Raw genomic sequence first — 24,105 nt, 5'->3', positions numbered from 1 at the left:
TATTGAGATTCTAATATCTCTGGGATTAAATCATAGAACCTTCATAATATAGATACCAAAAGAAAAGTTTTAGAACCAAAATCTAAAAGGATATCTTTAATACTTCTTGAGTTACAGACATACAAACTTTATGGAAAAAAACCCATAAGAAGTGCTTTTGCCCATTTTTGAACTGTTACCATTAGCATATAATGCAACAAACATGGCTAAAGTCAACAGATTTTACAAATAGACCTACCAATCACTGTAAAAATAAAAATCTTTCTAAAATAATTGTTACCCCCATTCATCCCCTTAAATGATATGGATGAATATTTGAGGACACTATTTTTGTTTGTCTTTTTTAAAATTGAAAAAATTTGAGCAGAAATTCTGGGAAGTTTCCCGAAATTTGGTTGATTTGACACGGAATGACCCATGTTTGTACACTATTGTTTCTATTTTATCCTGCAGCAATTCAGATTTAGGAGAGCCCATAGGACACACCGAGCAGTTTTTCTGCCTGTGAGCTTTTCCTCCTGCTGCTCTGTATTGTTTAGCATGAAGGAAGATTATAGCGAGCCCAGCGTTCAGGGTTAATCCTCTAGACTTCCCATCAGTGGAGTAAGATCCCTTATGATTAAGGGCTTCTCACGTCCCCTGGGCCCAGTCATCTGCTGTTTTAAGCACCTTATCTCATTACTGTGCAGTATTGTGTCTGTGAGATTTAGATGTTACACAGAATTGCTGCTACAGACAGTGCTCCTTCATAGTTCCATAGTGCAGTTAAATACTTAAAAATGTATGAATGTCATTGCATTAGACTTGAAACCAAGTGGCTTCTGCAAACACAGGATGCTAGACTATTCTCAGCAACTATTTTTACCTTTTTGAGCAAATTGCATTTCATCATTATCAAATTGTTCAAATGTAATATGTAAGTTACTAGGGCCCTATGATTTCCGTGATGCGGAAAACGCGGACGGAATCACGGAATTTACACATGAAAACGGAATTCTCTTATACGCACGGAATTTGCACGGAATAAAACAACAAACGTAGAAAGGTCTCTACCTAAACCCAGAGCCATATAGAGAGACATCTGTCAATACAGTTAATATACAGGGATGCAAACAGCGCGCTTTTCAGTATGCGCGCAAGCTTGAACCACTAGTGTTTCTTGCTGCGTATATTTACTGTCTATGGCAGGGGTCTCCGTGGCCTGATTGAATTTGGAGGTAACTAGCTCGTCAAGCGGCCGTTCACATGTCGTGTCTTTTGCGCGCTCAAGTTCGTTATTTCAAATGTAGGCGCGCGGCAAGCGCGCTCATAATTGAAGCGACGCGCTCATTTTTTCCAGGCGCAGCGAGATTAAAACACCTCAACTTTTCAGAATGCCGCAAGCGCACCGCAGTTCATGAGGCAAGAACCAACATATCAGCTTCACCCTTTCCGTAACAACATTGAAAGCTCAGTCAACATAAAGGATGGGGGTACACCACAAACACTACGGGTGTTTTTCTCTTCTCCGTAAATAAATCTTGTAGCAGAGCTACAGCAAGCGTTTTTCGGTGGTGGAAATCTATTAGCTACTAAAACTTCTTTGTCATTGTGGAGAGCGCAGAGCATGGTTGCATAGCAACGACAGACGCCACGGGAAAATCGGACCGAATTTTACTATTAATAATAAAAGATAAGCTAATATGCATTGTATTTGTAAATGTAAGTATCATTGTAAATGTTTATCTTTTTTGACTCATTCTTTTTATAAAAATGATTTAAAGGCTTAAATATGCAAGGTTTATCTTTTTATAAAACATTCTTTGTGAAAAATGATTTAAAAGCTAATTTAATCTTTAATTTAATACTCATCAATCCTACCTTGTAACTGTTATTTTTGGCCAGAGATTTGTTGAAGGTTTGGCTGAATTTTGAAGAATTTTGAATGTGCTTTGCTGAATATATTAACAGTTTAAATAAAAAAGCTGAATTGTGAGTTTAAGTAAATTTTTAAAGGTCAATACTGCTTAGAAGTGAAAAGAAAACAAGAAAAATCCAAAAATCCGAAAGGGCTAAAAAAAAAAAAAAAAAAAACGAATTTGAAAAAAAAAAAAAACGGAATTTGAGAAAAAATAAAACGGATTTCATAGGGCCCTATATCTACTTCCATCCATGAAACTTTGTGTTGAGCCAAGAAGTCAATACATTTAGATGCAACTTTTTTTTGTTCTGAAAAATGTGTTTGTACTACATTTCATTACTATAAAACTATTAAATATGAAAAAATGACACAAGAAAGTGTATCTGTAAAAATTTAATTAATGTATTTTTTCAATTGTGGCTATTTTGGGGGGCACTGTATGAAGATATTATGATTGCCTGTCTGTAATACAGTTAATATGTCTGGATTGGTTTTGTCTTAATATCTAGTGTGACTGACATATTGAGCATGGTTATTATAATAGTTAAGTAAAACTATAAGATATTTGTTACTTGAAATAAAAATATAATTCACTGAAATAAAATTGAGAAAAAAACGATAATAATATCTCAATACTAAAATAACACTATATTGAGCAAGCAGGCTATTTCAACTCTAACTGGTTCCTATTTTCGTCCTTAGCTTTTCTGTTTCTGTCTGTCTGTCTGTCTGTGTGTTTGCTTAAGATTGCAATTCTTAAAAAGTCTCTCTGCTCAGCCATCATCCCCTCACCTGACATTCCTCTCCCGCAGGTGAATGGCCTCTTTGTAGCGTACGTCTCAGAGCCGCGGTCGTGACGATGGCTTGTCTCAACAAAGCTCTTTTGTTAACACTGACGGCACTCGGCTGGTTATGTGCAGACTAAGGCTTTTACTTAATCATGTTCCGTATGTTCTGTATGCTCTGGGCTCTTTCCTGCGAACGAGACGGGGTCTTGAAATATGTGTGATTTAAGGAGAGCAGATGGTATTACAGACTGTGGTGAACAAATCAACAGTGAACTCAAGCTGCTGCCTTACACAGATCCGGTTTCATTATTGTGTTTTGTCATGTAATGTAGTTCTCCTGCTCTGTAAGGCAGAAAGTCTCCACTTATCCAGTCAAACAAATCATACGTTTTGACAAAAATACTAGCCTAGTGCTTTTTGCAACTGCACCTTTTTACGTGTATAACCTTGATATCTTGCACTGTCATTATCTTGTTTTTCTCCCTCTGCAGGACAGATGGGAATTTTAGTAATCATGAAAATGAGTGTAATTTCTGTGCCACTAACAAACAGTATTGCAAATAATCAGTTTTACTATGTTTTTTTTTTAAATGCCCATATTAGCCTTCATTTAATTTTCATTATTATGTCTGGTAATGGTGGACCAACAATCTGCAAGAGAGTCTTTCATGTAGTTTATGTACAGTATGTCAGAGATGAGGAAAACTAAAAAGCCTTAATGTGTGATCGTACAGCTTTGAAGAAATCCTCATTTCTCTTCAGAGACATCTGTTTCTGTAACCTAGAATGTCATTTCACCCTCTTATTCTGCCCGGTGTCACATTAAGAGGCGATCAGTTTAGCCTGTTCACCAGTCTCCCATCAGCCTCCATTGATTTACTCTTAATAGGGTTTCTGCCCTTGACTGAATGGAGGGAGAGTCATTCAGCTAATGTCTTCACATTTTGAACGTGGCTGTGATGTCTAGATCTCAAAGTGCCTGCCAAAGCATTTGTTCTTTCGTGAAAAATGTATGTTTATTAAAGTTAACATGAAACCCCATTTTACTGTGATGTAGGCCTAACTGTTGTTAATGCTGTAAAATGTATTCTTCCATTTCAACTGTATTCTTAATTTTCATTAAAGATTACAAAATATACGGCAACCAAAAAGGAAAGTAATTATTTTCTTGGCTTTAAAGGCAAATATATGGTTAAGTTGTTAAACAACGCATATTTCAAGGGAAAATTTTGTAAATATGCATCCACCGAAATTAAAATTCTGGGCCGAAACCGAAAATTCTGGATGCTCTTGGTCGAAAACCAAAACCGAAAATGCTTTAATAAATTTATTTATTTCTTATTTTAAATTAGCTTATTTTTGTATAATTGTATTAATATTAGACTAAAAAAAAAAAAAAAAATTCTTAATGATACTGAATTAAAAAAATACAAGCCAATATATAATGCCTTGTATTACAAGCTAATTACAAGCATAGATAAATACAGTATAACAAAGTTACAAATAAAAAGTCAGGTCTAACTGTAGTGTATTTAGGTTCAGACATGTAAAATAACACTATAGTGTTCACTGTATAAATTAAATAGATTTGTCTTTGTTAAAGCTGTGTTTTGTTGTTTGATTAACATGAATGACTTGGCAGCAGGTATTTATAGGCTGCTGTCACTTTAAGACCGAATGCACGGATCCAATATAATGATACACATCCAATTTCTTTCTCAACTCTTTATGTTCACTTAAGACATAACTGACTGTGTTTACGAGAATACTTGCCGAGACTGGTATTTTGGCATAATTATTATCGTGTATGTTCAAGTGCACAGAGAATCAAAAGAGGAATCAATTCTGATTTCATTCTGAAACTCGTATCTCTGTGTGTGTGTGTGTGTGTGCGCGCCCTTCGGGTGTGTGCAGCTATGCTGTGTGCACACAGATAACAGCGCGCGAGTACCAAATGGATGGTGAAACGTAGCAATTATTTCGCAAAACATGCCGAACCGCGGGGCCTGGTCCGTACGGATCAACTACGATCCGTTTAACCCTTACCAATATTGAGTGAAGCGTCACACAGCTCAGTGATAACAGCTAAAGTGATAGTGAAAACTAATCGCTGAACACTGAGGGGTGGGGCGGCATTTTCGGCTCATATTTTCAGCCGTTTTTCTCTTTCGGCCAAAAAAATGCCATTTTCGGCGGTCAAAATTTCGGTGCATCCCTTAATATAAACAATAAAATCTCACAGTGATTAAACCTACAAACCTAATGGACCAATTGCACATTTCCAGGGTTATCTGAAGCGGTCATAGTTGTGTAAACATCTATAGTGGTGAACGGGAGATGACAGCAAATTCAATTTTTGTATTCCCATTTGCTCCAATGGCAAAATAAAAAATCAGTGGCATTTCCATTACTCTCTAAAAGAGGGAAAATATCGAGAGATTGATTACAGCAGTCAGAAGAGAGAATGATGTGAAATTTGCCATCACTTCCTCAGCCGTTAAATTTGAAACACCCTCACAGCAACTTTTATTAGTCTTTGTAATTAACTGTCAAGGTAATATAACAAAGTATAGCATTACAAATGTATACTACATTTTTCAAAAATGCATATATAAAAGAACTTTACTGGATTTTCAAGGTTGATAACTGTGGAAACGTGTCATCACAGTCTGAAAAGGGTCCATTATCCAGATGGTTTTTGGGGCACATGTCACAGCAGGTCATCCACCCTGTTCTACAGCTCTGCTGATGTACTGTTGGGCTTCATCCCAATATGTTTTCTTTAAGAGCTGATGTTTTTATTCCAGTGCATTCTGGCTACATCTGACAAGTAGGCCTACAGCTTCTTGATAATTTAACAGCTGTCTGATACTGCACAAAAAAGCTGCTCAATAAATCAAGCAGTACATGAATAGGTAAATATGTTGTCTTTTTCTTTTCTAACTGTATAATATAACCATGTGCAGGTCTATATATAGATTTTGCGCTTTTCTAATATGATACAGCATTTTACTAATTTTATTATAACAATTTAAGTGAACATTTTCAAAATGTCTTTTGTTATGTCCCCATTTTTCTTTAATTGCTTCAGGATTGAAACTGCATGAACTCCACAAGTTTGTGTCAAACCTGAAGATCATGTTTTTCAGCAGATGATCCGCAGCATCTTGTGTGTCAAGGGAAGCAGAACCGTCTGTACAGTCACATCATCAGTGTCACAAATTTTTAGGGATGCATGATATTGGATTTTTGCCGTTATCTGACATGCCGATATTTTTCAACTCATTTTGGCCGATGCCGATACCATTATACATATCTTTTTTTCCTCTCTCCAGTGCAGGAATTCTAAATGAACTATTTTTCATTTAATTTCAGTCAACACGTGAAGCGCGGGTGGCATGACTTCAGTTGAAGAATGGCACCTTTAGCTTTAGACTAAAATTCTTTTAGAGCTCTTTGGATTCAGGTTATTTTCATCATCTGTTTAAAAAGAATAAATACAGATTAATAAAAAAATATTTTTTATAATTAAAGATTTTTATTCGTCATGTAGGCTGTAGCTTCTGACAATTAAATCAAATCAGACTCATGAATTTATGACATTACTGCTTGCTTTATTCAGAAACAGAAGTAACTTAATGTTATTTTTGTATTATACTTCTCATTTGATTAGTCTAACAACAGCGGACCCCTAAATAAATAAAACTCCATACATGGCGGGCACTAGGACCTGGGGGAGGCTGCTGCTGCAGAGACACTGCTTGCACTAGTGACTGTTGATGGGTGTATCGCCCCTTTCAAGGAAAGTCTGTTCACTCGGCAGCCATATTTGCTAGCCTCTGGACTATTTCGGGTATTCAAGACTAAGTCCTATCTATTTGAATAGGGAAATCCTTAAAGGGGTGATGAACTGAGAAATCAAATTTTCCTTGAGCTTTTGACATACAAGAGGTCATTATACTATAAGAATATTCTGTAAGTTTCAGAACTGAAAACTTCCTTGTTAGTCCAATAAAAGCTTTTATTGACACCAGGCACAGCGAACGACAGGTTTTTCAAAGTGGGGATCTATGACGTCAAAGGGTATCAAGCAAGAAGATCAACGCCTACTTCAACACTGCCTGTTTAGCCCCGCCCACCGATTCACACATTAAATGTAACTCATTATAATATGCAAAACTGTTATCCAATCATAGCAGTGGGTGTTTGCTTCCAAGTCTTCAATGCGGCACGCCCATAAAAACCGAGCGTTTCAACGACTTTATCAATCAGCGATTGGCCCTTTTATTTTGAAGGCGGGACTTAATCCGCCATGTTGGGCATTGCACTTTCTCCCATTTATAAATAATATGAGTACACTTTCTTTGTATATCTAAAGTCTTTGGTATCACACACAGGATGTGCTCGGTGCGATGATTACATTCTGACGTTGTTCCAATAATCTTGATTATTGTGACCTAGAAATTGTGCAAAATCGTAAATGCCTCTTTTTCATTTCAGCTCATTTTTTTTTTTTTTGTTATGCATTGTTAAAAATTCTTAAACTTTTTTTTATCCCAGATTTGTAATGTGGTCTCAGTGCTGTATAGTGTATTAACTAGTGTTTTGCTGTGGTCTTTTGAAGCTGGGTTAGGTGTTAGGCCAGTCTTCTCATGCAGTGCAGCCTTGATGTACAGCTGTATAATGTATACATTTCATGGATTCACTGTGAAAAGCCCTCGAACTCGCGTCCTTGTGCGATCCACCTCCTCAAAGACTGTAGTAAGAGTGTTTGCCCGGAGTGACTGAATGAACTTTTCTTTCTGGGTGCATCACATTACATGTAAGTTGACTGTAAGTGGATGTTATTTAATTAAAAAACGCCTCCTTGTGTAATCTTAAAGTAATTCTTCCTGAATCAGTCGATATTTGTTAAAGCACACATAGTGTCTCTCACATGTGTGTGTCGTTTGTGGCTGCTGGATTAATAGCTCCGTTGTGTTTGTGTGTGTGTGTGTGTGTGTGTGCGCCCGTGCACACGCACAAGTGTGAGTGAGAGGTTTAGTAGTAGTAGTAGTTGCCAGGGATGTGAACGTGCTCCACGCATGCGCGTGTTGCTTTTACTGTAAAACACTTAACATGCATGACATGTATTCCAGAAGGCAGGCATTACCATGGCAACCCTTGTAGGTCATAAGCTGCAGGTTTGATTTGATTGGCTGAATGAAGCAAGCGCACACGGGAGAGATCAGTCAGTGGCAAGGACTGTTTATCTACAGGATGTCCTTTTGGATCTACTCTACTTATCTGATTTCTCTTTTCAGCTTTTTATCCTGAGAAGCAATAAGAATTGTTCTGGCTTTCCGTATTAAAACATGCTCCAAGTTTCATATTTATTTTGAGAATTGGGATTGGCTTTGATGTGTCTGAACTTCAGTACTGGATGCTGTTTTAGTTTGTGTGTTTGTGTAAAGTCAGATAAGATCATCTTCTGATTTTTCATATGTGTGTTACTTGCAGTTTTCACCCTAATCACAATATGGGTGGGTGCCATGACCAATATGTTATATCACGGTATGATGGGTCATTTATTTCACAGTAATGGTATATCACAGTTATTTTGTTTATCACAATATCACAGTTAGTTTGTTTGTTTGTTTATTTATTTAATTTAGGCTATTTATTATAATCCATGTACTTTCTTTTTATGTTTAGATTATTCATAACATATTTAAATTAATACTTTTCAGCAAGGATGCATAAAAGTGTACATTCTTTTACATTGTCACAAAAGATTTATCTTACAAATGAATGTTTTCTAAACACAAAGAACATGTTTTCATAATAATTTATAATAATGATAAGAAATGTTTCTTGGGCACCAGATCAGCATATTAGAATGATTTTTGAAGGATCATGTGACGCTGAAGACTGGAGTAATGATGCTGAAAATTCAGCTTTGTATCACACAGGAATAAATTACATTTTAAAACAAATAGAAAACAGTTATTTGAAATTGTATTGTAAATAACATTTTACAGTATTACTGGTTTGCTGTATTGTTGATCAAATAACTAGCCTTGGTGAGCTTCTTTTAAAAACATACAAAACAATCACACTTAATGACTTCACATTTAATATTTTACAACTTGGGTAAAATATGATTTCTTTTGTGCTGTAGATTCAGCAGTAGTGGCCTAGAACACTGGTGCAGAAAACACTGTAATTATTGAGTTACTAACAAAAGACAGTTAAGCTAGTATTGTAAAATGAATAGTGTGTCAGAAGCAGTACATTTGATTTACATTTGATTTACATTTGATAAATCAACGTCATGCAGCCGTACATTAATGCTGCATGACGTTGATTTATTGGCAACTGTAAACAACTAACCTCTTGCAATGTGCCTAACACACACCCCTCATTCATAAAAGTGTGCCTGTTGACACATTTCTAATGTCACATGGCACACATGCACCCACTCAGTGTTTTTTATATCACAGTATAAAAATTGAAAATTGGTGTCTTGTAGGATTTTGTTAAATACAATTGAATAAAATAAGTCATGAACAATGTCTCCTCTTGATGAAAAATGTGTCTTTTGTAATTCAGAGGAGAAATCTGACATGATCGCAGCATGAGACTAAATTTATTCAGTCACATTTTTCATTTTACATCTTGGTCTGTTGAATGGCTATAAAACATCACTGCAAATAATTAATCCTTGCGGAGTAAGACAATGTCACGTAATGTTTTGTGGCCCATAGCTGCCACATACATATTTTCCACTTCATTATGTCACAATAAGGAGATGGTATGTCATTAAAACAATATATTTTCTTGTAATAACGCGATGTTAGCCTATGTCGTTAAAACATAATTTTTCTTGTTATAATGATATATTATATAGTTAAAACTACATATATGTACGTGACGTGACAATGCGGGACTTTATCACAGTCCGTGCGCTTGTCGTCACATGCGGCTTCGATAGCGTAATCAAATTTCTGCCTGCATTAGCCTACTGTCAATAGATAGTTGCCAGTTTTAAAAAGAAAAGTAAACTAACTTGGTTGAACTTGACAATAAACATTAGTATTTCAAAAGGTTTCTTTAGCTTTACACAATACCCTACAGTGTGTGTAATCTTCCATTTTTATGGTGCAACGTGAATGAGGCGATTGCCAGCGCTGCCGTTGTTGCCAAAGTCATAAGATAAATGAGGATCTGCACGCTGCCAGAGGAATAATTGGAATACACTCTTATAGATTTATTTTTAATGTTATGTTTTTATTATGATTCATCCCTAATCTGTCTAAAATATAATGCTATCCAATCATTGCACCCAAAGCCTGAGGTTTTGAATAGTTTAAGATGATCAAACTAGATATTTTGGGCTGGAAATGCTTCCTTATTCGAAACACTTCAGTTTGATTTAACACTTGATGATTGTATCGGAAAGTAACATTATCATCGTCTAATTTGTGGAGTCTTTACTCATAATTGATGTTTTATGGGATGCATAACCTTGTCTAATTGTAATACTGTGTAATTTTATATGTTGTTTGTAATCCATTCTTGCATTTCTTTAATAAAAACAGATGGTCAGACTTTGAAGTATTGTGCACACACAAGGCTTGTGCACGCCCCTTTAAATAATGACGGATGTGTCGGAAAATAACATGACAGAATTTTCCTTTGTTTCATTATACCCGACTAATGCAACTGTGGTTGGTGTGTTTTGATGAACAGTAATCACAACACACCAGTGCTTTCGGTACTGCCATTGATTCAGGCTACAACAGAATTTATTTTACTATACTATTTGAAGCTATTTGAAGAACGTGTTGTGGACTTTGATAAGGGCCTATTTCCCAAGTTGTCACGTTTTAACGATATACTATCTCGTTATAAGGGGAAAGCATAAAGTTTTTATGACATATTATTATTATTATTATTATTATTATTATTATTATTACGATAAAATATGTTTTAATGACACATTATACCGTTATTAGGAAAAAAACATATCAGTTTAATGACATAACATCTTATTACGAAAAATATGGTGTTTTAACAAGAAAAATTACTTTCTAATGAGAAAAATGACGCTTTAGCGACATAGCATCTCGTTATTCCGAGAAAATATGTTTAAATGACATAACGTCTTGTTATTATGATAAAAAAAATAGCAGTTAAATGACATATCTTGTTCTTACAAGAAAATATATTTAAACTACGTATCTCATTATCACTACATACTTGAGTGGAAAAAATATGGCAGCAATGTACCACCGTAACATTTACCTCAGGAAAGCAATTAATGACCTTAAAGGGGTCATATGATGGTTCTAAAAAGAACATTATTTTGTGTATTTGGTTTAATGCAATGTGTTAAATTATTTTACACATACTGTACATTATTGTTGCTCCTCTATGCCCCGCCTTTCTGAAACGCGTCGATTTTCACAAAGCTCATCGTTCTGAAAAGCGCGGTGTGCTTTGATTGGCCAGTGATCCAGTGCATTGTGATTGGCCCAAAAACCTTAAACGTGTGACAAATGTCAGCACTACCTTATCAATTCGAGCCCGAATCTGATCCAGAAAATGCAGATGACCAAGCTGATCGATCAACTTTGCCAGCGCGACTGGACCAGATCGTATCAGATTGGTAAGGTTTTATTTCATTGGGGACATAATTACTGATTATAATGACTTATACTGTCTTTTTACGTGTTGCGCCGCGCGATGGGTGTGTATGTAATCATAAAACTAGGTCTGCATTTGTGATCGTAGAAACGACAAGCAAGCACTACTCTATACTGCTCAAAACTCGCATTTGAATTGTCAGTAGCAAATTCTTAAAATAGGAAAACATACTTACAGGCTGTGTGAGTCAGAAGTGCCAGAATGTACATGCAAATATGGAATTGCTTTTTAGAATCAGCCTTTGTGCAAAGCTGGCCTTGTAGCTACTCTCCCAGGTTCTGGAAACAGTCCTCCAAAAAATGTGCAACACACAATCGAAAATTTTAGTTGTACTGTTCTGGAACAGTGTTGTAAATAAAGCTTAAGCACTGTTTTCTAATTGTGTCCTCTTTTGGAAGGCCAAACAAAGTAGTTTGGCTTTCGCAACAAAAAACACAGCGTCTCCACGACATGGCGGCGCTGGCGCAACAATAATACAGCGAGAATAAAAGTTCCGCCTTCTTTCTTTGCGTATACATTTGGGAGGTGTTATGAAACTCTGCCCCCACATACTGACGTAGTTTTGCGGGGGCGAGTTTAAACGAAGCGTTTTAGGAAGGCGTGGCTGAGCCTTAACTTTTACAAAGAATATCTCTTTAGGTTTGACACTTTGAGCTTTGTAACTCTGCAGATCTTATACTTGCACTAACAGCTACATAACACACTAAAGAAAAAGGAAAACATGAAATCGCATCATATGACCCCTTTAAACTCGTTAGCTAGAAAAATTTACTTTAGAGTGGAGCATTTTGCTAAATATATATACACTTTTACATATTCATTATATACGTAGCATATATTTTTTTTTACTGTTTTACTTCAATATTTAATGTATGTTTGAATACATTGATATTTCAAAAAACGATGTGGAGTTGAACCATAATTATGTACGTTAGTATTATATTTTATAAAAAAAAATTGTAATTTGTGTTTGTATAAAAATCAGTTAATTTTAACCTTCAATGTTATAGTAGTGTAGTACCAACTGACTCCTGTAGTTTACAGCATTAGTAATTTTCTGTGGACCTTATATATATATATACCTAAATGAATTGATATCAAATCGATTTGTAAGCTTGTGAGTCGAATCATGAAATTTGTGTCAATGCCCAGCTGATCTGATCTGTTTGGGTTCACACTTCACACCTGTGTGTTTTTTGTATAATGTATTTTTTTTTTATCACCATCAAGATTTTAGGTTAAAATGTATACAGGAAAGTATAATTGTTGGGTCCTGTAACAGTCATAAATGGGCTGTTAATTGGTCTCCAAAAGAATTATGAAGAACTTGTGGTTAAGTATAAATGCTTCACTCCACATTCATGCTGTTTACGCATGGCTTAATGCAAAGTAGGCTACTCTAGTTTCACTTTGTTTTAACATTCATATATTTTTGGCTGTTACAGGGTTGGGCTCCATGGAAGTGTGAATAATGTTGGACACAAAAACATTATTGCATAATATTTATCTCTAATATTATATAATATAATGTAATATCATTATATAATATTGTTTTGAATAGAAAGTGGATTAAGACTATAAAGAGGATCAAAATCAATAATTATTTGAAATATGTTTATTTATTTATTTATTTATTTATTAGTTTATTTCATAATAAAATATTTAAAACATTATCCATACTATCCCTGTGCAATATTTGTTTACTCTGTTTAGTGTGAAGTAATGTAGGTGGATGTTTTAATGCTGATGCTCACAGCTTTCAGTTGTCTGAATGTGTATGCATTATTTTGATGGCTTGAGCTGAACCCTGGCAGTGATAAAATGTCCCGTTTATGTCATTTTAAGTGCTGCTTGACTTCGCAGCTGGATGGTTCCTGTAATGAAACAAGTGTGCGGCTTGGAAAGAACCGATATTGGAATATCTTGTGGAAATTTAGCATCTTGAAAACAGCATCTGTGAACAGCGAACATGTTCCCACCGCCTAAAATCAGACTGCTAGGAATGCATTGGTGTTAGTGGTTATTACATAATGATGTTATATTCATAATTGTCATTGTGTTACGGTTGGTGCTTAATGTAATATTTGAAACTGTTTTTTTGCATTTGCATTTGTTTTTGTAATGTTGGACTAAACATGCTGCTTAATGTGTCCACTGTTATTTTTGCACTGGTTTTCAAATCTTTTTCATTCAAAACCATCTGAAAGGAGAAAATTATCAGAAGAGGAAGATGATTTTATTTAATCTTGACATGTTCTAGCTCTAATTTCTGCTTTGTCATGCCATCTGCAGGATTGTCAGACATTTTTAAACAGAACCATTTCCTGGAGCCGTATTACTCTAGAGACGTTCTCAGGTTGTGCAGCTTTATTGGAGACCAGACCAGCCCGAAACAGTTGTTTCGCTCAAAACACACTGTTTTACTGCTCGATGTGTCTTTAGAGGCTTGTTTTGGGCCAGTGCATTTGTTACAGGCCATTATGGATTAAAACGCAGCCGATGGTCAATAATATTGTCTCGGCTCAGCTTGGCAGCCGTCCTGGGTTGGCAGCCGGTGACTGAAGAGCAAACAGTAACACGCTGCAAAACTCTGACATAGTTTGTTTGCATCCCTTTGAGAATGGTGCACAATTTCTGCTCTGCCCTCAAACCACCAATGTAATTTAATAATAATCTGTTTGAGTAATAAGCAATTATGATGTGCCCTGGCAAGACTTCCTTAACGGTTCAAATGCTTACAGATCAAAAATAGCACTGAAGAGAGACTCACCAGCTTCACTACAAAAAAAAGTATATTGTTTGTTTTTCCACTAAAATTGTCAGACATTCTTAAAACAACATTCTAGTTTGCAGACAATATATCTTACATTTATTTTTCTTTCTCCATTGCCAGCAGGGTAATGGCTTGGTCACATTACTGACATTTTGGTGAAAAGGTCCATTGTCTATTGTCAAAAGTGCAGCAATCCAAGCAGCTCTCTGTTGTCTGTCAAATTTACGTGACTAGCTTCGGCCCTATTGCAAAATCTGTGTAGGGAACTATTTAACGCTCACGTGAAATTGAAATTACTGGATTTGTCCCACACAAATTCTTTAGCAATAAATAACCTTAAATAACCTTAAGCAAAATCAACTTTAATTTAGAATATTTTCCCTGGAATGATATTTTTGTCTCAAGTTAATTGATTGATTTTTTTTTTTTGGTCAATATTTTATTTTATTGGCTTTTATCTACCTTTCAAATAGTAAATTTGAAAATGTACTATTGTAAGTGAAAGTATCTGAGTTATTCCTTAAATTAAGCCATCAAAGTAGGACCAAAATCACAATGGGTTGTCCTGTTTTTGTGTTACAGGTACTGTGAGTTTACTGAGACTGACTGCATGTATATGATACTGTGAGTGACACAAGGACCGGATGCTCCGATCGATCAGCCGCAAACCATCGGCCGATAATCACATTCTATGACTTGATCGAGAGTCACTAAATTTGGCTGATCTCATGAACTGATCGCAATTTAATGACTTAAAACCGTAAAAAGTTGCCTCCGACACGCATGTAAACAGTGTGCAGATGCGGCTTTTGCGCAACGTTCTGCTTTGTAACTTTGCAAAATATTTGTAAACCATAGTAAATCACACATCTTTATTTAGAGCAGTTTGTCTCGATTCAAACGAGCCCACTCACAAAATAGCGTGTACTGTGTAGATCTTGAGAAAATCATCATGGATTATCATGACATGCTGTGTGGCTAAAGCTACAGGACTTCCGGGATCCAGTCACGTGTGTCGCCATTATGACGCAGTGTTTTCCAACATCATTTGAAAGTTCAACCAATGGAAACTGGATCTTGGGAATGGTGAAGGGACAATGTGTACCAAGCGGCAACCTTACGGTCTCTCTCTTGAATCCAACACGGAACTGCAATTCATCGACTGGCTGCTAGAGACAGGCTCCAAAAGAGAGTCAAGAGAGTCCCAAATACTCCCCATGTTAATATGCCCAACTTTACAGCAGAAAAAAGCATGTTTACAGCCTGGTACAAAAAGTGGTTTTGGGCTAATTTTACCCTTCATTACAACTGTGAGGGGGGTGAACTGTTTTATAACTCCTTTTTTAACTTAATAAATCCGTTTAAATTATATTAAGCCTTAAAGTTCTGCATAATTAAGGGCGTGGTCATTTGAGTGACAGGTGGATTGTCACTGCTGTCACTACTAGCCGTTTGTCTGCTGTCTGTTAGCCGCCACGTCACCTCAGCTGATCCCACCTCTGCCCATTTTCAATTATCCAGGAGTGACGCACGTTGAAGCGCTGCCAAGATGGCGACGGCCGGCTCCGCCCACTTTGGGCTTCAAAAAATGCTATTCAGAAACCTACGGGTGAAGTCACGGACACTACGGCCATATTTTTTTTTACAGTCTATGGTCAAGACCAATCGGACATTGTTTTATAACTGAAGCGTGCTCTGATTGGATTGATCGCTCACAATGTAAGGTCTAGATTTACTGTGCACCATAATCAAAAATTAACCCGAACTTGATTTTATGACCTGTCATATTTACTTTCTAATAGCCGTCATGTCAAGCATGAATAACAACAAAATAAATCAATAAATTGCATCCCTGTTTTCTGGGGTTTTCTCAGCAGTGTTGTAACTTAAGAACCTCCAAACATGATCTATTTGAGACTATGTACTTGATGATAACTTGTTTTTGTTACTAAAACTAAGCCATTACTTTTAAAGTCCAACTGAAATCAAAATTGACCCTATTTACTTTGTTAGCGCATATTACTAGTCTTATGGTGAACAATTAATCCGTGCAAGTTAAAACACAGAAAAAAATTGTTTGTCGTCGTAATCTTTAATCAAAGTCTGAAAAGTTACTTCCGGTCTGGAATGGCGTCCCTTCTCTGATGACGTAGGTTTGAGGACTTGGTTTGGGAAACGCTTAACCACTCCCCTCAAATCGTTAGTCTGTAATGAGTGAGAGATGGAGAGGAGGAGCGCTAGAGTAAAACCCTGCTCTCTGTTCAATATTCCGTTTCACTGGGAAATACGTCACAGCACTGGAGAAAAGACGTTTGCAACTTCCGGTTCACGCGGACTTTAAGGATGCCACTCATTTAAAGAGTTTGACAATCATTAAAAATACATAGGGTATATTAAAAGTACATTAGGGTATAAGGGGTTAAAAGTGGCAGCCAACAGAGGGTCACTTATATCCACTTTTTATAAAGCTTGAATGATCAGGATCGTTATCGGCCGATCATGATGAAAAGAAATAGGCAGTCGATATCGGCTGCAAAACTCCTGATCGGGGCATCCCTCTGCGCTTTTTATTTCGGTTAATTCAGTGTCCGTACATTTGACCAACTTATCAGTCTGTTTCATCAAAACCTGCAGCTCAAGTTTACCACTCTTCTAAACTAACGGGGTAGAAGGTTGAGAGATTTTTTTAAATGTATTTTATGGTTTATTAGGTTGAGGGAGGAAGGGGAAGGATTGCTCGCAAGGTCTGTGAGAGCTGTGAAACAAAGGTGATTAAATCAGAGAAGACAGATCTTGGGGGAAAAAAAGCACTATTTTTCCTCAGTAGTGCTCATTAATCATATCTCCACACCACTGGAGAATAAGAGGGAGAGAGAGAAACTGTAGAAGCAAACGACATTACCTGCTTTTTTAGATTTTTGAAGAATCTTTTCACGCTTTATGCCAAAAAAGGCATTAGGCTAATTCTCGAAAACCTTTAAAAAATTTCTTCCACTGAAATGCATTACATTTTTGGGTGAACTGTCCCTTTAAGAAAGGCATCGTTCATGTTCAGTACATTTAGAGATTCAGATTTTCGTCTGTTAATCGCTACATATTTATTTGTGATATATTAATTTTGACCATAACTGTTCTACTCATTCGTGTTCTCTGCTTCTCTTGCTCTGTTGTTCTATTTTCTGTTGTTTTGGCAATAGGAAGCAATTTTGTTATGCCAATAACTCACTTGAGCGAAGGAGAGAATGAAGGTCGGTCTCGACTGAATTAGCTGTTTCAATTCTGTTCCAATGAGGAACAGATGAAGGTCGTCTGTTTACACCCACGTTATTAATGTTTTCATGCTGTAACTTTTTGCTAGCTGTTTTTTCTTTTTTCCCTTCAAGAAATTCTCATGGTGTAGGTGTAAAGATTTTATTTTAGCCCAAACACTCTGACAGCCTCTCATTTTAGATGATGTTATATTTATTAAATATATATTTGTAGGACTTGGTGATGTGTATTGACTCATGTTTGAATTCATTAACACCAAATAAAATAAAGCCACAGATTCACTGAATCACTTCCAGAAACAACACTGATAAGCTCTCCAACACCTTTATTTAGACTTTGATCACTCATCCCTCCGCACAGCGGACTCAAACCAAAGCCACAATCTGGAAAATAGCTGTTTTGTTCTAGCTGGTGCATTGCTCCTTTTTTTTTTTCGGATTAGTGTATTATGGACTGTTTGTTAGCTGATACACCCTGTTTACAACCTGAAAATTAGAGTGATACCGGTATAATAACGTGCATTTCAGTGTAAGAAATCAACTTACTTAATTCTGTGGAACACAGATGAAATGTCTTTTTCTTTTTTGTCTATACATTTGGAATACATTGAAATCAATGGGCTCCAATATTATTTGCTTCCCAACATTTTTCAAAAGATCTTGTGTACTTTGACAGAATTTTCATTTTTGGATGAACTATAGTTTTAATTAGGGAGTAGTGATGGCCGTTTTGGTAAATTTGTCTTGAGGACAGATAAATCATCGTAGATACATTTATAATATCACACCAATTATGCTTAATCCAACAACATATAAACATTAATCAGGTCTTTAAATTGTAAATTTTTTGCACAGTTGCTCAGTTTTTCTCTGGACTTAAAGGCCTTTATTGGTTGTTTTGGCATTTTATTTAGTGTGGACATCTTCCATCATGCCTTTTTTTTTCTGCGCTTTTTAAGATTTTAAGATGGCATTTAAAAAAAGTGTAAGATAGAGCTGCACGATTAATCATTAAAAGGTCGCAATTTCTATTCAAACTATCTAAATGTCAGCGATTCGGCTTTGTCTATTAAACTTTTGATAAGGGCGATCACAGCTAACATTTAAATCAGCGTTGGTTGTCTTGAAGTATGAAACAGCTTCACACTTTTCAACCACACGGTATCTTTATTTCTGTTTTACAATAATTCATGATCTGAGAATATTGATCTCTATTTAAAAAATAAATAAATTGTGATTCTCAATTTATCCAGAATCATGTAGCTCTAGTTTAAGACACCTCAATATGCCTCCATTCAGTTGGACTTCATCTTGCCTTAACAATGTGTATGCGGAAGAACGTGTTGTGTTTGTGTGTAGACTCTAAGGGTATGTTTAATGAAAATGTTTTTCCTTTGCGTTTTCCGTGTACAGATGACAACAATGTCAAAACGATCCCCGTTCACACGGATCTGTGAAAACGACCAGAAGCAACGTATTGTACATGCCAGGCCAGTAGATGGCGATGTCGCTTTGTAAAGAAAAACTACGCGGCTATAGACTGAACATTTGCGTTTTGTAGTTTAGAGACAATAACGGTATTGTTTTCAAAGGTTTACATTTTCCAGCCCTTAAAACGCCATTGTCATGTAAATGAACGGCCAAAATGCATAAAAAGTTTTCTGTTTTTATTCGAAAACAGTGTCATGTAAACAGTCCCGAAAACAGTGGATTTTAACCAGGAGCCCGGGCCTACTATGGGGTCTTCCAAACTTCCGAGAAGAGCTGCTGTCATTCTTAAAACTATATAAATTTTGTTCTATTAACATAATCTAAATTTAAATGCTAAAAAAAACACTAAAAATAAAAGCTGTACAACAGTAAACCATATCTGAAAAATAACTAATGAAATTAAAATGAGAACATTAAAATTGTAGCTTTTTTTCATCAGTGTTCCATATGTACAAGTTGAGGAGAAAAAAGTCAGTTTTCATGATGAATCATTGCTGTCCCTTTCAATTACAATATGCAATATACTTTCACCTTTATGGTGGCATGTGTTCTTCTACAACCTATCTATAAAACCCATTACTAGATTGGCCTAGAATTGAATACTGTGAAATCTAATGTTACATAACGGAAATTATGAAGAATACGGGAATTAAAAGTGGAATTAACTACAGGGTTTAAAAAAAAACAGTGGCATTTTCACCTCAATGCCTGTTTATTTTCAGACACGTGTGTGTTGTTGTCTCAGTGTTACGGTGGTGTCAGCGAGGTGTAATGTGGCTGTGTGGTGAGCGTTTAACGGCAGTGGGGGAAGGGAGGTCATATTTAGAGCGCTCCCATGTGTTCACAACGCCACTGAGGACGAGGTTACAGGGTCAAATATCAACCAGATAGTTTTCCTACACTCTTTTACCTACATCTATACTGCTTTTTTCTTGTTAAAGCTCACATAATGCATAGCTTTGCCTCTCTACACAAGAGTTTTTGTCCTTGTGTCCTGACAGTTACTCAGTTTAACTTCACTGCAGACTCGCACCTGTAAAACCGAGTTCTCCAGGACACCTACAGCGTACAGCCATCTAGTGGCAGTCAAAAGAGGATAATATTCACCTCATCTTTACACCACTTTACACTCACATCCCCATCCTGTAGTGCATGTTTCAATGAGGTTTGTTTAAACTCATCATATAGTGATGGTCGGGATGAATATCTTGATTTATGCCATTTCACTTTCTTTTCCATTGTGACATTTCACCTTTCTTAGAGTACATATCTCTCTGTAAATCATTGGCACGGCCTGGTTTTCCTTTTGCATAACTGTGAGAGTTTTCTGCATCAAAGGGAGAGAGATATGGCAAACTAAAGAGAGTATTATGGTGTGAATCAAACTCGTGTGCATTTCCTCATCTGAGCATTAGTGAAGAACATTTTAATGAAAACTTTCTTAGCCTGCCCCCTACTGTTGCCCAAGAAGTGCTTTACATCCTCTGGAGTTCAGCATTCTGTTAGTGAGAGAAAACTCAGTCTAAAAGTGTGTTTATGATCAGTACTGTCTCTTACAGCCAACTGAACATTAATTAAATTTTTTATATGTTTGGAAATTCTCCATAAACACATTTTGTTATGCCATCAAAGAATCATTAAAGGTCAAGTACTTTATGGCTCATACTGCCCCTAGTGGTGATAGTTAACTTTAGTCAGAACAACATGCACATTCACACAAAAATGTAATCTTTTACTGGTTAACTGATGTTTTAAATGAAATGCTTATTATTTTGTATTAACAATCAGACAGAACCTTTTAGGCTTCTGTTGCTTTTGTGAGGCGAAAGCTTCATGCTAAATAAATCGGTTTAATTCACTTTTGCCCAGTCAGTGACAAATGAATTTAATATTTATCCCTTTAAAAAGATCAAACTGTTAATTTTATTAGAAAAGAGAATTCATACAATTATATCAAATATGGATTTTAATTTTTTAGTTTTATTTATTTGAAGCAGAATACATGTGTATAGCTCTTCCCTGTGGCTGTAGATTGACACCTCTGTTAATGATGTGCTGCTGCAGTTCATCAAATGACCAGTTGGTGTCGCTGTTTAGCCTTAATTTTACTTCATGTCCATATTACAACTCTTATAGAAGTTCTGCAAGGTTACAAACCCTGAACAATGTGTCAAGTTCATGGCTTTGACATCAATAAAATAGTGTTTAAGTAGCATTATTCACAGTATTTAAGTTTTTATGGAATATAAATCAATCACTCATTTTTAAATGAGAAATATTTCCTTTGTATAAAGTCATGAATTATGGAATCTAGATCTTGTTGGTGAAATAATATTTTATAAATAAAGTGCATGTTTTTCTAGTGCCTAAAGATCTGCTTTAACAAACAGATGTTTGAGGCTTTTTTTCCTTCTGTCTCCTGCAGGCTCAGAGTTGCAGTGTTAATACTGTCATCAGCACCTAAAGCACACTGAAAGAGCTCATCTCAGCAGAGCACTACACACACACACGCCAGACCTGTAACACGCCAGACCTGCCCCTCCATCATCATGATCACCTCAGAGCTGCCAGTGCTACAGTAAGTCCCCACTTCATTTACACTCAAACACTGGAGTTCACTTCAGCTACAACTAAAGTACATGTTCAGCTACAATGATTTCTCTTTCTCAAATAGTAAATTTCGGAAACATTTAGCCTAAAACATTGTGTCTGACCAACAACGTTTTAAGTGTTAATAAATTGTGATGTGCCATCTAAAACTATAATATATATATGTTTCTGTTTATTTTATGTGATTCAGTGAATATTTTATGCTTGACTAATCTTTTTAAGCTTAAAAACAAAATATAATGGCCCGGTTTCATAGACAGGGCTTAGATTAAACCAGAATTAAGCCTTAGTTCAGTTAGGGCATTTCAGTAGCTTTTATAAACGTGCCTTATAAAAAAAACATTACTGGTGTGCATCTTGAGACAAAACAATGGCACTGACATATTTTATGACATGTCAGTGCAATTTGCTTTCAGATAAAACAGCTCAAACATGCATTCTAGTCTAGTCCGGGGGAATGAGAGTTAAATGAGAGGGTAACTTTTGAACTTGGCACCTCTAAAGACTCAAATTATGTAATTGCATTTTCATTATGTAATTTAAAGTGACAGTTCACTATTGTTATGAAGGTAAATAAGTGGTGTGACAGGATCAAAACTCACAGACTCAAATTAATTATCCGGTTTTAATTCAAAATAATCACAATTGATCTTTTTGAATCAATTTCAATTTTTTTCTAAAAGTATTTTAAAGATAATTTTGCTGATTGGCTGTACTGACATTCTAATACAAAAATATACCATCATGAAGGGGTATTTTTAATTGATTTATATTTAATTAATATTAAATTCATTATTAGAATTAAGCTTGCAAAACTTAATAGCAGAATTTTGCATCAGATGTGGACACAAAGACTATTTCATTTCATGACTCATATGTTCAGAGTTCATGGTGTGTTGTTCTCACAGGGACTCCGGTGAGTCGGGTCAGGACACAGTGAGTCTCAGTATGAGCATGAGTGAGCTGGATGACCCTGGAGATGGAAAGACCAAGAAGAAGAGAGGAAGGCCTGCCAGACCACCTGTATGCCTCACACAAAAGCTGTTTTCTTGACTTACCACAGAAAAAATTAATATATTTAGCATTTTATGCAACTTAGCATTTTTATTCCCCCTGACTCCAGGCACCCAACAAGAAGCCTCGGAAGTCACCATCAGAAAAGGGCTTAATGGGAGCCCCACGGGGGCGGAAGGCCAATGGAATGGCTCCGCAGAATGGAGAGGGGGATCCCGTTACTCTGTTTGAAGTGGTCAAACAGGGAAAGAGCGCTATGCAGGTTTAAAACTCTTTAATTATAAGAGAAAACTGATCAACATGCAAATGAGCTTAAACTGGTTTTAGGTGCCTCATGTCTAATGAGTTATGATTACATTTCACCTCACAAAGAATGCAAATGACTTTTTTTAAATATCCCATCTGGGTTTGATTTATAAATAAATTATACATAATAAATGTCTTTCATTATTTACTGAGTAAAGTATGCTCCGTGCTCGAGATTTGAACGGTTTTAGTTAGTTTATAGAAATCACACAGAACAGAATGAATTATACTGTCAAATTAGATACATTTGTTTACAGTGTTAAATAATGTAATTGTGTTAAACTTGTACACTACTATTGAATAGTTATTTTTTTTAAAGATATTACTCATTTTATTCAGCAAAGCTACATTTAATTGATGAAAAGTTACAGTAAAGACATTTTGTAATGTTACAAGATTTCTTTTTAAAATAAATGCTGTTCTTTTGTATTTTCTGTTCATCCAAAAACAAATGTATTATAGTTTCCACAAAATATTAAGCAGCACAACTGTTTTAAACATTCGTAATAATAATAAATGTTTTTATTACCGAATCAGCATATTAGAATGATTTATGAAGGATCATGTGACACTAAAGACTGAAATAATTTCTGCTGAAAATTCAGCTTTTCATCACAGGAATAAATCACATTTTATAGTATTATTTAAATAGAAAACATTTGTTTGAAATTGTAATTATTTAAATGAGCATGAAATACCCAAACTTTTTAACAGTAGTGTATAATTAATTGCATGCATTAGCACATTAATTTAACAACTATAACTATAAAATATTAAACCGTGTGTAATTTTTCAGTGTTAAATGAAGAGTGAAATGTATAGCTGTTCTCCAAATGTTTCAGATCAGGAGCAGATGCTGGATATGTAACAGCTGGAGGTGTGCAGTTATTACAACCTCCATGTCAGACTCACTTAAGCCAGTTGTTCTGCTAAATAAGCAAGTGTTTAGCAGCTCGTCCGCTGTGTTTATGTAAATGGTGACACAGCTGTCCCTAAATCTTTCAGTCAGTCGTTGATGACTGGATCGAGTCGTACAAGCAGGACAGAGATATAGCACTTTTGGACCTTATCAACTTCTTCATCCAGTGCTCTGGTTGTAAAGGTACGAATAACTTATGTTATATAATAATGATATATTATTCATTCATAATAGTGATTACTGATCATCCTTCATTTCAGGCACTGTTAGAATCGAAATGTTTCGCAACATGCAGAATGCTGAAATCATCCGCAAAATGACAGAAGAGTTTGACGAGGTACCCTTTC

The 24,105-nt window shown here is 35.8% G+C and overlaps 1 protein-coding gene across 2 annotated transcripts in view; it reads left to right on the top strand.

Annotated features, from left to right (window-relative positions):
- The window catches only part of stag1a (STAG1 cohesin complex component a), a 46,135-nt gene that overhangs the window by 9,294 nt on the left and 12,736 nt on the right, over positions 1–24,105 (top strand). For both annotated transcript variants that reach the window (XR_014607195.1, XM_084120504.1), the window contains exons 2-6: positions 21,335–21,487; positions 22,428–22,542; positions 22,643–22,795; positions 23,845–23,941; positions 24,019–24,095. Coding sequence is in view for 1 of the 2 variants with exons in the window: in XM_084120504.1 (XP_083976630.1) it covers positions 21,459–21,487; positions 22,428–22,542; positions 22,643–22,795; positions 23,845–23,941; positions 24,019–24,095 (471 nt within the window). In the remaining variant the exon portion in view is untranslated. The remainder of the gene's footprint in view (positions 1–21,334; positions 21,488–22,427; positions 22,543–22,642; positions 22,796–23,844; positions 23,942–24,018; positions 24,096–24,105) is intronic.

The sequence above is a fragment of the Abramis brama genome (assembly GCF_963993115.1).
Source record: "Abramis brama genome assembly, chromosome: 7".
Classification (NCBI taxonomy): Eukaryota; Metazoa; Chordata; class Actinopteri; order Cypriniformes; family Leuciscidae; genus Abramis; species Abramis brama.
The sequence above is the reverse complement of the archived record's forward strand: the minus strand, read 5'-3'. Positions and strand labels throughout refer to the sequence as shown.